The 14919-nt window shown below is 34.4% G+C and overlaps 1 protein-coding gene and 1 pseudogene across 6 annotated transcripts in view; one reads left to right on the forward strand and one right to left on the reverse strand.

Moving 5' to 3' along the window:
- Mob3 (MOB kinase activator 3) overlaps positions 1 to 14919 on the reverse strand; it is an 85908-nt gene that overhangs the window by 25196 nt on the left and 45793 nt on the right. For 5 of the 6 annotated variants that reach the window (XM_087406656.1, XM_011054294.2, XM_087406655.1 and 2 more), the window contains 3 exons: positions 5938 to 6088; positions 5510 to 5737; positions 5291 to 5406 (listed from right to left, as the gene is read on the reverse strand). In XM_087406656.1, the coding sequence (XP_087262782.1) occupies positions 5291 to 5406; positions 5510 to 5737; positions 5938 to 6088 (495 nt within the window). The remainder of the gene's footprint in view (positions 1 to 5290; positions 5407 to 5509; positions 5738 to 5937; positions 6089 to 14919) is intronic. The other variant, XM_011054293.2, reaches the window with a different exon arrangement.
- On the forward strand, positions 6095 to 14615 carry LOC147909695 (uncharacterized; annotated as a pseudogene).

Consider the following 14919-nt stretch of genomic DNA (forward strand, 5'->3'; position numbering starts at 1 on the left):
TGTCAGCAGTCAAAAATAACCCGACACGTTCAATTACATCTTAAAAAATTTATCGCACCCGACGGGCGTTTCGAGCACGTTCATATGGATCTAATAGGTCCCTTGCTTGACGAGTACAGATATTGTGACGATGATTGATAGATTTTCGCGTTGGCCAGTAGCAATACCTGTGAAAGACATTGAAGCCATTACAGTGGCACGCGCGTTTTACGACAACTGGGTAGTAAATTTTGGAGCACCCAAAACGATAACTACTGATCAAGGTAGCCAGTTTGAAGCGCAACTTTTTACGGCACTTCTTCAGCTGATTGGCTGTCAACGAATTCGTACCACGGCGTATCATCCCGCTTCGAACGGTATGATCGAGCGGTGGCATAGAAGCTTAAAAGCTGCTATTATGTGTCATGCTAATGAAGGTTGGTCACGAGTACTTTCGACCGTATTATTAGGTCTGCGTACTCATGTCCGCCTTGACACCGGTGCATCGCCTGCGGAATTTGTCTATGGAACGACACTGCGCGTCCCCGGAGAATTTATACTGCCGTACGACTTCACTCCTAGTCCGCAAATTTTCATAGAGGAATTCCGCGAGCATATGCGCAAAGTTAAGCCAATCTCAATAGAGCATAAGCACAAGAAACGCGCATTCGTATTTAAAAATTTATATTCATGTTCCCATGTTTTTCTACGGGTGGGCGGTACCAAGAGAGCATTAGAGCGTCCCTACACCTTTATGAGATGAAAAGATTCCCCTTTCAACAAAGAATAATGGTAATTTTAATTTAATTTGATAATTTTAATCTTTATAAGCAATTGAGAAATAGTTATTGTCACGTAGTACCCCATTTGTCATATACTATCTATATAGAGCATTATGTGATAGGTCTTGGGCAGTATGTGACTGGCCCAAGATTGAGTGTTACAAGGCCAAAAGAAAGTCATTTTAATACGTTTGAAGGTTTATTATTGTATTTTTAAAAGTTATAGATACAATGAAAAACCAAAAATAAAATTTCTTAATTGTTTTAATATTAAAAATAGAATTTTCACTAAGACACATACAAGACATATAAGCATAATACGTACCTATAATACATAAAAAGTACATTAAAAAAATTAATATTATAACGAGTTTGTATTAATCACTTAGATTATAAGCTCTTTTTGGCTCAATCTTAATAAAATATATTAAAATAATAAACATATGACAAATATTAAAAATATATTAAAATATTAAAATAAAACAAAATAAGATGTCCTTTTTACCCGTAGAAATAGTTACAAAATCAAATTAGAACGTTCTTAATTTAAACAGATTAAAATCTTTTGCTTATTAACTTAAAATTAAGAGAAAAATTAATAGCAAATTCGTAATGGGATCGTTGCCTTTTTGTTCCATTCACAGTGAGTTTTGATAAAATCATATGTAAGTCTTTTTTCCTCTGTGTTGAACCATGCTTAATTAATAATCAATAAAAAAACAATGATAACAGTGAAGACGAAATAAACATGTCACAATGTATCCCAAGAATCACTGTTATATATTGTCCTAAGCGTACCTTCGTCACTTAATTTCACATGGACAGTGATACGAGGCTTGCATTAATATGATCATAGTCTTAAATGAAATACTAAACATAATCTTATAACAGGCCATATATACTTGTGTCATCAAAAGAAATGTCTTACCTTGATAAACACAATTATAAACTGAAAAACAAATTTTCAGTCTGGTTTCTTTATTCTTCCTGGTTTATTCTTCCCGTCACTATGATTTTTCTCATAGGTTTCTGAAACTTCATCAAAGTTACTTTTTCCGTGACGCTTTTTTTTGTGTAGATTAATATTCGGCTGCACTTGCTGCGTTTTGAAAAAAAGCGGATGTCACATAGTGCCCCCTATTATAATGTGCCACACCTTCCCATACGTCCCATTCTGCGCGGCCGATTCTCGCGTAAACATATATCGTTTAGAAATGAGTTTCGTTAAAAGATCAATTTAAGTGATTTGAATTTTTTATTTACATAATATTTTATATTTGTTCATTTTTTACAAAATAAAATAGGTTTTGATGTATAATTTATTCGAAATATTAAATCACTTTAGGGAGTATTCCGATTAAATTTCAAAAATTGTTAAAATAACAATCATCCTAGTACGCACGCATATGGCACGCATACGCATAAAAAATACATTTTAATTAAGCCGATGAAACTTGTCGTTTCAATAACACGTTTCGACCTCTATTGTGTCATTCCAAATATTTACCAACTTAAAAAATCTCGACACTATATTCTCATTCAGACATTACGTAAGTATTATCTAGCGTAAAGTGCGATAAAAATTTCTATGACTAGATGACGCGGAGTTCCAAAAATAAATATGCTTACATCGTTATTTTGTATTATGCGAAAATGCGCAGCATCAAAAATATACTGCGTGAAGAAATACGGATAACGCGCATATAGAGGCATTTTTATTTATTTCTCAAAAATGATACTTTGGGAAATAACTTTATCACACATGGTTGAATTCGTCTTAAAATAATCTTTCTTTTTATTATATAAAAAAAAAATAAAAATTTTTTAAATCAAGTGATGAGAATAAACAAAAAAATTAAAAATTTTTTTCTTTTTTTACTATAAAGTACTCTTGATACCATGCAGCTTTCATGTCAAACATTTTTTTTCTATCTCTTACAGTTTCGACGATATTCGCTTCGAAAGAGAAAAACCGATTCTTTTCGAAGGGGTATTTTACCTTTTGAAAGTGAAAATGGACATGTACAAAAAAATACGTCTTGCTTATTTTTGTCTGGGAATAATATATTAAAAGCTTATTAAGATCGGAGGAGGAAATTGGGTCCCTTTTTTTTTAGAAACACAGTTAATATGGTGAAAATCTGTAAATATATATACCTGCAAAAAATATTACCTCGTCCGGTAGTCGAACCCGAATTCCATACGAGCATTCTAAGTCTTTCGTCCATTGAGATCTTATAATTAGTAATATTTTTCGCAAAAATTAATATATATATGGAAACAAACGTCTTTATTTCAGGCAACGTAATATAAATAATAAGAACCTTATTGAACCATACATGTGAAAATACAATCAATAGGAATAAAGATCCATAAAATTGTATAAATTTGTGATCATTTATGTTGTTGAAATTATCGAATTTGTTTAACCCTTTATGGATCAAAATGACCCAAGCATTGTCTTTCACACTAAATTCTAAAATCTTCCTGCGTTCAGAAGAGCACTTATCTATTAGAGGTTTGAAGTTTCAATTATCAATAGAAATGCTTAGCTTTTTATTCGGACTATTAATATGCGTCTAGCAGCCATTCACGCAAAAAACATTTTTTTCTCGAGTTAAAATGTCAGTAAGTGTAACCAACGCGTCAATAAATTTATGATTTACATTTTTGTATTAAATTGCAAAAATAAATAAAATGTGACTTGTGTCTTTCAAGTAACCTAGCACAGCACAGCAGCGCTTGTAAAACACTAAAAAAGCGATTATATACACTTTTTTAGCTTTGTTAACACTTTGTAAATGCTATGTGCTACTTGGGAAGAATTGGGAAAAGAAACGATCAAGAAAGAATGTCCGTCGTGTCTACGACCTATGTATGATAAACACATTCTCTAAATCTGAATCAATGGATAATCTACTGAAATGGCATACTTAGTACTGAATTATCAGCATATCTGGTACGCGTATGCGTTAGAAATAATATCGAGCCCGATACATAGACACATGCGACACATTAAGACAAGCGAATGTGCTTTTATTCTTCTTGGCGATCACGCGGCGTATCAGAGGAAATTGGTGCGTTTTTAATTTCGCGCTCCCACGGCCTTCGATAGCTAATCATTCATCATAAAGGCTCTGCATCTTTGATTTAGTCGCCATCAAAGAAGTGGCGGTTCTACTGATCTCACCAACGCCAAGAAAAATAAAAATCGGGAATTTTCGGAAAACGAATCCGAAATCGTGGGGATCGCCGAACCGGCGATCAGTCTTCTCGCTACCACAATACTGAGCATATGAAGTTAGTCTTCTTACAGATCGCGAGTATCAGAAATCGAGATCCTCTCGTACGCGTCTACCAACGCGAATAGTATCACGTTACTGTGCTTTCTGTCTAACATTTGTATCAGTTAATAAGTCAATAAACTTAATAATGTTACTGAGTATTCATCATTTGAAAATCGCAATTACGGTGCAAGAGCCCATGCTCTCGTGCTGACGTACATTTTTATACCCAACAATATCATATTAGCACATTTGGCACTGGATAATCACAGTAAAATTCAACCATAAAAGAATAGAAATTTGAGCATTATATAAAATACCATATTTGCACGTTTTAACACATTGTAATCCCAATCTTACAATAGCATATACGTTAAATGCGCTATACTTATACACTGAAGTAAGGTTTGCTATAGGTTAGGGATATCACATTTCATTCATTAATTAAGTGGAATATTTGATACTAAATCGGTGATTATCCACTGATTCAGATTTAGAAAGCAGACTCTATTTGTGTACTGAGATATGAATGTATTCTATATGTGTACTGAGATTACTGTAGCAAAGAATAATGTTTTTATTGTATTTTCTATGTATTTTACGTTTTTTACCTATATTTGTCTTCAGTATAATAATAATAATAGTTTTTACATTAATAATAATTTAAACCAATAATAAATAGCTTTTACCCAAATTTCATCTTTTTTTTCACCTAAAAATGATCATCTTCTATTTTCAAAATAAATATCTTTTTTGAAACGCCATGAAACTATTTTTTTTTAAATCATCTCAAGAGTACCAAACTAAAACTACATTTGAAAATATTACAAATTTAAAAAGTTATAATTTTTTAAGTAAAAAAGCATATTTTTTCGAACTTAATATGTTTTTTTTTAGTATTAAAATTAAATTTTTCATTAAAACACCGTTGTTCCATTTTTGTAAAGGATGAAATTATATATTGTATTTTTTTTAATTATTGCAATTAGTATTATCGATTTCGGTAACACTTTAAAGATGAGTCGAGTCATTTTAACTCAGAGTAACCATCGTGTGGCTTTTTCGAAGTGTGATCATAAAAGATTAATTATACTATTGTAAATATTAAATACACTATTAATACTAATTGCCGTGGATCATTGCCCTTTTATTGTTTGATTAAAGTCATAATATTACTCAAAGATCTCTGTGATGTAGTAAAACACTAAATAATAAAGTACTTCAGATATATTAATATATACTTACTGCTCCTATTGCTACAATGCGATCAAAATGATGGATATACACGTGGACAAAAACTCTAAAAAGTCGCGTCAAGATTTTTCTACATAGTGGCACAAACGTTTTGGGAAATGGCACATCTGTAATAAAAAAAAATTTATACATCCATGTAAAAAACATAAAACAGGATTAAATTAAGTGACTAAATCGATATTAAATAGTATCGTAAAACAGATGTAAAACCTGTTGATACTGGAAAAACTGTTTCGTTATTTATTTGAGCTTCAATCCAGTCCATAAGAAGAGTAACATATTGAGGCGCTGGTAATGCTGTTGGCTTCTTATATTTTTCACCGTCTGCCCACAAATATTCGAAACGTGCTCCACCGCTCATTGTTGGACAAGACGCTGAATCGCAATATTCGGATACAGTACCATATATAAGATTTATTCTATTAAAAAAATCTACAACTAAAAAAGACAGAAAAACATATTTGCAGTATTCTCTCCGTGTAAAGATGTTTTTAAAAGTGATATTAAAGTATAAAAAATATTTTACTTGTCAAATATACAATATAAAAGTAATAATAAAACCAAGAAAATACATAAGTATTTTTAATAAAATTTTTATATAATTTCAAATGTTTATTTTTATTGAACATTTTCTATACCATGAACGGCGATCCAATCATTCATATCTTCTCCGGGAGGCAATTTAACAACAGATCTTAGATTGATTCCAGAATTGAGAGAAGCTTGAGCTTGCTTGTGTAAAGAGTAACGCAATGTTCCGTGAGCAAACTTTTTCTTTGGCCTAAACGTCTGCAATTACAATATATACAAATATACGAATATTTTTTAAATAATTATAATATATAAATTGACAATGTTATGTAATATCGCTGTCTGACATCAATTTTAGATCACAAACAGAACCAAATTCTTGTAGATTTTTTGTGGTTGAAAATGAATCCTGCTTTATGCAAGAAGCAGATAGTTACAATGAAAAGGAAAAAACTTAAATCCGTATATAAATAATATAACACTTTGAGGATCGCTTATACAATTTAAAATAATTTTTAAAAAACTTATGAGAGAAATTTACTTGTTTTAAAAGATATATTAATTCGATGTGATTGAAGCAATTATATTTAAATTTAATCAATATAAGAGAAAGATAATTGTTAAAATAAGAACTTAACGGAACTTAATATATTGCTCTGAATGCAACATCAAACATTTAAATTATTCAATTGAAATCTATTAATACATATCATATAAATAATTAATGAAATATTTATATAAAATCATTTTTTACAAAGCTTATTCTAAACTTATCTGTAACGATTTTATATCGTAGCAAGGCCTTACAATCACATTCGTTTGCACCACTAGGAAAAGAGGTCGAGCAACAATAATATTCAATCTCTTAAAGCTGACTATCGTAAGATAACGCCATCTAACAAAATTTGTTATGAATCCACATCATCTAGCGTGAATTAGCTTAATGCAAATTATCACTTTTCCAACAATAATCATATTGTTTTGTATTTTTTACAACAAATGGGAGAAAGCGGAAAAATAATGCAGTAATATTTACGTACAAATTTTTTTTCAATTATGTTATTTTTATTCGAATTTTTGTTTAAATAATAATTGTTTAAACAAATTATATGTGATAATGTTGATTTCGGATAATGATCAAATCTCACAAATCATTACATGCAGGAGATTATTCAAATTGTATGAGCAGTCCTCAAAAGATTATATTTATTTAAGTTTCCTTCTTTTTAATGTAACTGTTGCTTCTTGCCGCCAATTAAATAAGTGACTTTTATGGATCTTTTGTCGCTGAAAACGAATCCGTAAATGAAATTGCTCTATCGTGTCACGTTTTTAAAACATTTTAGTTCAAAGAAACACAAATAATGCCATTTTTTGCATATTTAGTATCAATTTTCTAAAAAATTTGACGTGATAAAGCAATTTTATTCACGGATTTTCAACAATCAAAAATTTATAAGAATCACTTGATTTCGCAATCAGCACACAATAAAAAAAATATATTTTAAATATTTATTAAATATTTTTTACATTAAATAAATTACTTAAAAAACATAATACTTTTAAAAACGTTGTCTGCTAATTGGGTCTATTTGTGGTTTAGAAAAAAAGTTTGAATTTGTCGAACAGTATAATAAATATGTATTAATAAATTAATTGAATACAAGAAGAAGCATCAAAGTGTACAGTCAAAGTTAGATGTTATTTATATAGCATATTATTATATATAAAGTTATTAAAAATGTAAAAAAAATAATTAGAACATTTTGCATTATTTTTATACAAAGCGATTTTGTAAATATATTCTAAACAATAACGAAAAGAATAAAAAAATAATTCTATAATAAAATATGTGTATAAATCGAATTCATTGTTGCCTCTTTTCTGCGATCTGGATTGGTTGTCTAGAGCTCGATCGCATCACGTAACTTCGTGAGCGGATGTTGTGCGATATTTTTTTTATAATTATTTATCGATTTTTAAATCCTTATTTAGTTATTTTATAACTTTTATTAATGACAGTATGTCATTGTATTATTGGCGTACAGCTTTTTTATCATGTATGAAACCTGCGCAACGACAATATAACGATATCGTTACTCGTTAGAGCTACAGAATAAAAACCTTATTAATTCGAATTGAGATTATTTAAAGTTTAAGATTAAGTTTATTATTATAATTTTGTTCATTAAACATGAATTTGATGTTAAAATTATATTACATTTTTTGTATACGTTTTCAGAATTTGCTATATAAAATTAAATATAAAAATTAAATAATTTTGCATATTTATATGCTCTGGATATAATATATGACTACTTGTGAACTCGAACTCTAAATTTATATGACAAATTATTTATATATGAACGTAAATAAATATATATAATTATATATAAAATATGTCCATACATGTCTATACATTCTTCTTTCTTTGTTACCGTTTTATACTCTTTAATACCATATAAGAAAAAAATTATAATGATAAAACGTAAAAAATAATCAAAAGGATAATTATAGCAATGTTTTTTTAAATAAAATCAAGTTTGGAAAATTTAAACAAATTGCTCCTGTATAATTGTATCTAATGATTTATATATAATTAAATATAAGCAACTTTTAAATTTCTCCATAATTGCTTTCTTTTTAAAACAATGCGAAAATTATCCTTTTAATGATTTTTTGTTTTCTCATTATTATTATTATTTTTCTTACACTAAACAGTAACTTTACAAAAGAATGTGTGTGTGAAGGATTTAGAATGGCTAGACATATTTCATATATAATTATATATTATATATATGAAAAATTTTTTCACGTATATGCACGCACGCACGCACGCACGCACGTACGCGCGCAAAATTTTTACAGATCAATTTTTAGTTTTATATTGAAAAAAAACTTTTTAAGACCAGTATAAAAAAGTATCTCATATATAAAATACTCATATATAAAAGTATTTATACTTTTTTTAAGTTCTTATTTTAAGACCATCTTAAGTAACGTCTTTAGATATCAATGCGGCCCTCTAATTGGTTGACATCTTAAGACTATACTTAAGACGATCTTGAATATAAGAATCAACATACTGATCTTAAAGACAGGAATGAAAATAAGTATTGTTAAAAGTAATAAAAGTATTTCATTAATGCTCATTTCCACTAATGCAGATTAACTTTAATCTCGGTTCAACTAACTCTTCATTTTCTAGTTCTAAAAATTAACAAAAAAATAAAAAATAAATTGAAGTTAATTTACGTTAATGGAAACGGGCATAAGACTACTTATGTTGCGATCAGAAACAATCAAATTTTAATGTTAAACTTTAACATTTACACATATATAATGTTAGATAAAAAAATAAAAATGTATAACATAGAAAATATATGTTAAATTACAAAATAAATAAATGAATTGATTGAATCAAACATAAATTTATTATTTATCTCTTTTATTGTACAAAATAAATTATAAATTTATAATTTTAGTGAATGATATGAATACGGTATGGCGACAATTATCGCCACAATTATGGAAGACGCAGATGCGTTATATTTCGAAGAAAGGCACGCATACAATATTACGACAGACAGGCCGTTACACACGCGGATAATATTGCCTGTACACACAGCAGTTTGGCGAAACAATAGAGGCATTTAAATGCCTCTGCTGCTTTTTTTTGACAGGCCGAGGAAATTCCTTCCTCGCATCGTCGAGCAGGATTAGAAAATGCATGTACAAAATAGTAATTAATAATTATTAATTATTATCATCGGCGGTTTTAAACGAATTATAAAGTATAAATATAAGGATAAGGGGGAACGATCTGCGGAATAATATTGTGCTTCGAAAGAAGGTTCGAGAAGTATCGAAATGTTCTCGCAAGGAAAAACGAAGAGAGATTCGAGAAAGATTCTCTGTGAGATTCTCTGTGAGATTCCGAAGAGATAAAACGTATTTCTACTGTAAAGTTAAAAACGAATTGATATATTCACGATTATCGAGTAACTTATCACCGCCACGGACACAAAATCCTTTATCCTCAAACCACGAATAAATTTAACACGACATCCGAAATATTAAAGTGATGATCTCGACGTGATTATCAATTTTATTTTATTTTAATGACGAGTTCGAAAAATTTTTTTTACATTTGAACAAGTCGGTCGGATCGGAACGCTGTCGGAATTCGCCAGTGACGGTGAACTGAATACGATAAACTGCGGACAATGCAAGACAGTCGGAGACAAGAAGTTAATGATGCGCGACGATGATGTGATGAGCCGACCCGTGCCGGAGCAGCAGCAGGTGCCGCAATCGAGAGTGAATCTGGAAGGTAGACCAAGATTTTTTATGCCTGGCCCTGAGGTGAGCCGTGTTGGTGTGCGAATGCCAGAGTTAACTTCGGCCGATCCGGAGCTCTGGTTTAATATTGTGGATCGCGGTTTCCAAGCTGGAATAACTACTGATGCGACGAAATTTGGATACGTTGACTGCGATTGGGCCATTATACAACCGCGATATAATTATGAATCCGCCTGCGGAGCGTCCGTATGAAACGTTGAAGAACTCATAAAACGTTTGAGTCTGTCACAAGAACATAAGACTCGTTGATTGCTCGAGCACGAAGAAATCGACAATAGAAAACCAGTTTTTGCGACATCTTCGTAGTCTCGCGGGAAACGGCGTCGGGCACCAAGTCTTAAGAACGATCTGGTTAAGCCGACTGCCGGTATATATTCAGCCGCATTTGGTTACTCGGACGGCGGATACGTCGATCAGCTCGCGGACATCATGGACGCAATCGTGGAAGTCACCCGGGCGCCGGCTTTTCAAGTAGCTGAGGCTACACGAGCTTACGCAGTCCAAAACGTAAACGATGCAGCTTCAATGGAAGCAAAGTTAGAAGTGAGGTTGGCACAATTATGATTGACCTTGCAACAGGAGACCTTGGCGGAGCAATTGACAGCTTTTCGAAGGTCAATTGAGGCGATCGGTAGAGATCGGCCTCGCCGGAACCGCGGCCATGATCGAGCGCGATCGCATCCGCGTTCGCGTGGCCGTGGTTACCCGAAGAACGGGCTTTGTTGGTATCGGTATTGGCGTTTCGGACCGGATACCCATAGGTGCATACCGCCCTGCTCGGCGCAACAGCAGAGAAATGCAGTGGCCAGTCATTGATGACGGTGAGCGATTCAGGCCATTTGACGCGCCGTCTTTTTGTGATGGACAGTGCGACGAAAGTTTTCTTTTTAATTGATACAGGCGCAGATCTCTGCGTGTACCCGCGGAAGATGATCCGCGAGCCACGTTAGAGATCGATCTTCTTTCAATGGTCAACAATAACGGCTCGACAATAAACACATACAGCACCGAGACAATGACTCTGAGCTTCGGATTGCGACGCGCATTTACATGGCGGTTTGTTATTGCGGATGTGTCGAGACCAATTATCGGTGCCAATTTCGTGTTTCCCATTACGGTCTTTTGGTAGATTTACGAAATTCTCGCCTTGTCGACCAGATAACGAGTTTACTCTCGCCTCGTTGACCAAATAACGAGATGTATTGCATTGCAAACAGCGCCCTCTCTCTTAACAATATACGATAACAGAGACACATAAACAAAAAAAAATCTGTTGGACTTTATTAAGTAAGAACTACACTTACTATCTAAGTAGAAATCAAATATCTCAGACAATCATATACGTCAATCATATATAATAATATTAAATAATATATACAAATTAAATATTACGTACAATCATATAATAGTAAAACAAAAACTTTAAGAATAAAAATATTTACTTAGGTGTACGATTTTTTTAAAATTAGCGTAATTTCTATCATAGATGTGTTCGCAACAAAATGTTACAGCAGACTTAGCGGCAGTCGCTGCTGCGTGCTTAGACACGTCTACGCATGTCTCTGTTTTGTTTTTAATGTAGCCTCGATTATTCTACTTACCCCTACATTCAACTAATCCTGGTCTCCCATATGATCCTTGATCTCATGCGAGCGTATTACGTATCAAAGGAAGACATTCCAAAGACGGCCATCATCACGCCGTTCAGTATGTACGAATTTCAATACATGTCGTTCGGATTGAGGAACACGGCACAGACGTTTCAACGGTTTATCGATGAGGTACTGCGCGATTTCGATTTCTGTTACGCGTACATAGATGATATCCTCATTGCGTTGGCGAATGAGCACCAGGAGCATTTGAAAAGGGTTTTTGAGAGGCTGCGAGAGTACGGGATAATTTTTAATTAACCCCGCGAAATGCGTGTTTGGTCAGTCGGAGATAGAATTTCTGGGTTACCTAATTAGAGAAGGAACCCGTCCGCTGACAGAACGCGTACAAGCAATACGCGAGTATAAAAAACCGGAGACAGCAGGGGATCTGCTATCTATTTGAGGAGATATCTCGGCATGATTAATTTTTATAGACGATTCTTGCCGCGAAGACGTTGGCGCCGCTCAACGATCTCCTGCACGGGAATGACAAAGGAAGGATGCCGATGTCATGGACGCCAGCGAGCGAGCTTTCGAAGCATCGAATGAATTACTAGCAGAGGCTGCCCTTCTTGCGCACCCGAAGTTTGGCGCCAATCTCGCGCTGTTTACCGATGCGTCCGAACACAGCATCGGTGCGGCCGCGCCCACAGCAGTGGGGCGACAACGGCTGGAAACCTTTAGCGTTCTTCTCGAAAAAACTAAGCCCAGTCGAGACTAAGTACAATGCATTTGACAAGGAGCTTCTGGCTATCTCGCTATTAAACACTTTCAGCATGTGTTGGAGACGCGGACGTTCGCGGTCTACACGGATCACAAGTCGCTGACGTTTGCTTGCGTTTCAGCAGAAGCCCGAGAGAAGTACACCACGTCAAATCCATCATCTTGACTTCATTGGCCAGTTTACCACAAACGTCCGGCATGTGGCGGACGCGGATAACGTCGTGGCGGACGCGCTATTAAGAATCGAGGAGCTAGGGTTATCTTTGGACTACGCTGCACTAGCAGAGTCACAGAAAGACGATAAGGAGCTCGCTACTTGCACCAGGAGTCCGGTCTCATACTAGAGAAGTTGACGATCCCTGGAGTGGGAATATACAGGTATACTGCGACGTGGCAGCGGAGACGCCGAGACCATTCCTGATGAAGCCTTTTTGGCGGACTGCATTCGATCTGGTCCACAATTTGGTTCACCCGGAGATTAAGGCGACGAGCAAACTCGTGGCACAGCGTTACATCTGGCCATCCATGAGGAAGTATTGCCGCGATTGGGCTCGTGCCTGCGTGCCCTGCCAAAGATCAAAGATGTCTCGTCACGTTTCGCCACCTCTTGGAAAAATTGCTATACCATCAAGGTGAATATATTCACATAGATATAATCATAATGCCAGTATCTGAGAGCAAGCTTGACATGCATTGACCGTTTTATACGATGGCCGGAGACATTCGCGATGAGAGACCAGGAGGTTGAGACGATGGCAAGGACATTATACGAGGGGTGAATCTGCCGCTTCAGGATGCCTCTCAGGATTACCACGGATCAGAGGCGCCAGTTCGAGTCTTATCTTTTCAGGGACCTAAATGAATTTTCAGGAAACACTGCACTTGAGGACGGCATACCACTCGCAAGCGAATGGCATGATCGAGCGGTTTCATCGCCAATTGAAGACAGCAATTAGATGCCAGGAAAACCGATGAACCAAGGTGCTTCCCACGGTGTAACTAAGCATACGAGCAGCCTGGAAGAATGACCTGCAAGCGACCGTGACTGAGTTGGTGAATAGAGACGCTGCGGCTTCTGGGATAGTTCCTGGGCCAACGGACGACGGACGGACCGGGCGATGTCATTTTGTGAGGGAACTGCGAAAGCATTTCGACAATTTACGTCCGATTGAAGCATCATTGCACGGAGAACGACGGTATTTCATATATAAGGACTTGGCAATGAGAAAGAGTATTTGTCCGACATGATGTACCGAAGACGACATTGCAATCAATCTATGACGGATCGTATGCGGTCATCAGTGAAGAAAAGAGTTTTGTTGTACTGGTGCACGGCAAAAATACGACGATTTCCATCGACTGTTTAAAGCTAGCTTTTGTTATTGCAGATAAATCGGAAAGAGAAGGCATACCAAGGCATGGTGTTGACGGACGGAACAATAACACGCAGAACGTTGAACCCGGAAGATCCGAAAATCCGCTGCTTTCCTCGGATCAACCGAGAGCTGGAACGACTAGAAGTGGTAGAAGTGTGCGTTTCTCGGAGAGTTTTCAAGCAGGCCTGAGAGCAGCAAATTATTATTTTATCATAATTTTATTTTGTTTTATTTTATTGTATTATCTTGCTTTTATCTATTTGGACTCTAGTGAATTTTTTTACTTTTATTTATTTATGTATTTATATTTATTTTTAAAATAATATTAGGTGTTGGAATTAATTCGTAGCGTTTTTAATGAAAGAATGTTATTTATTTCACATGAGCATTAAAAAATACATTAATGAAAGTACTTCCCATCACTTGTAAAACGCTACGAATTAATTCCAACACTTAATATATGATAGACTGATGATCTCATATACACTTATTATTATTTTTTTTTAGCACGCGAGTCGCCGAAATAATTAAAGTACTGATATATTAAATTCATGGGTGTATATAGACAATGCAAATGGTAATAGACCCCTCTTATTTCCGGTCGTTTCTCTGATCTCATTTTTATGTTTTTTTTTGTTTTCTTTTTCGTGACGTAAATCACTGGCAGGGGAGGATAATTATCGCCACAATTATATGGAAGATGCGTTGTATTTCGAAGAAAGGCACGCATGCAGTATTGCGACAGATGGGCCGTTACACATGCGGATAATATTGCCTGTACACACAGCAGTTCGGCGAAATAATAGAGGCATTTAAAGCCTCTGCTGCTTTCTTTTGACAGGCCAAAGAAATTCCTTCCTCGCATTGTAGCGAGCAGGATTAAAAAATGCATGTACAAAATAGTAACTAATAATTATTAATTATTACCATTGGCGATTTTAAACGAATTATAAAGTATAAATATAAGGATAAGGGC

Source organism: Acromyrmex echinatior, chromosome 5 (genome assembly GCF_024713525.1).
Source record: "Acromyrmex echinatior isolate Ae372 chromosome 5, ASM2471352v2, whole genome shotgun sequence".
Lineage (NCBI taxonomy): Eukaryota > Metazoa > Arthropoda > Insecta > Hymenoptera > Formicidae > Acromyrmex > Acromyrmex echinatior.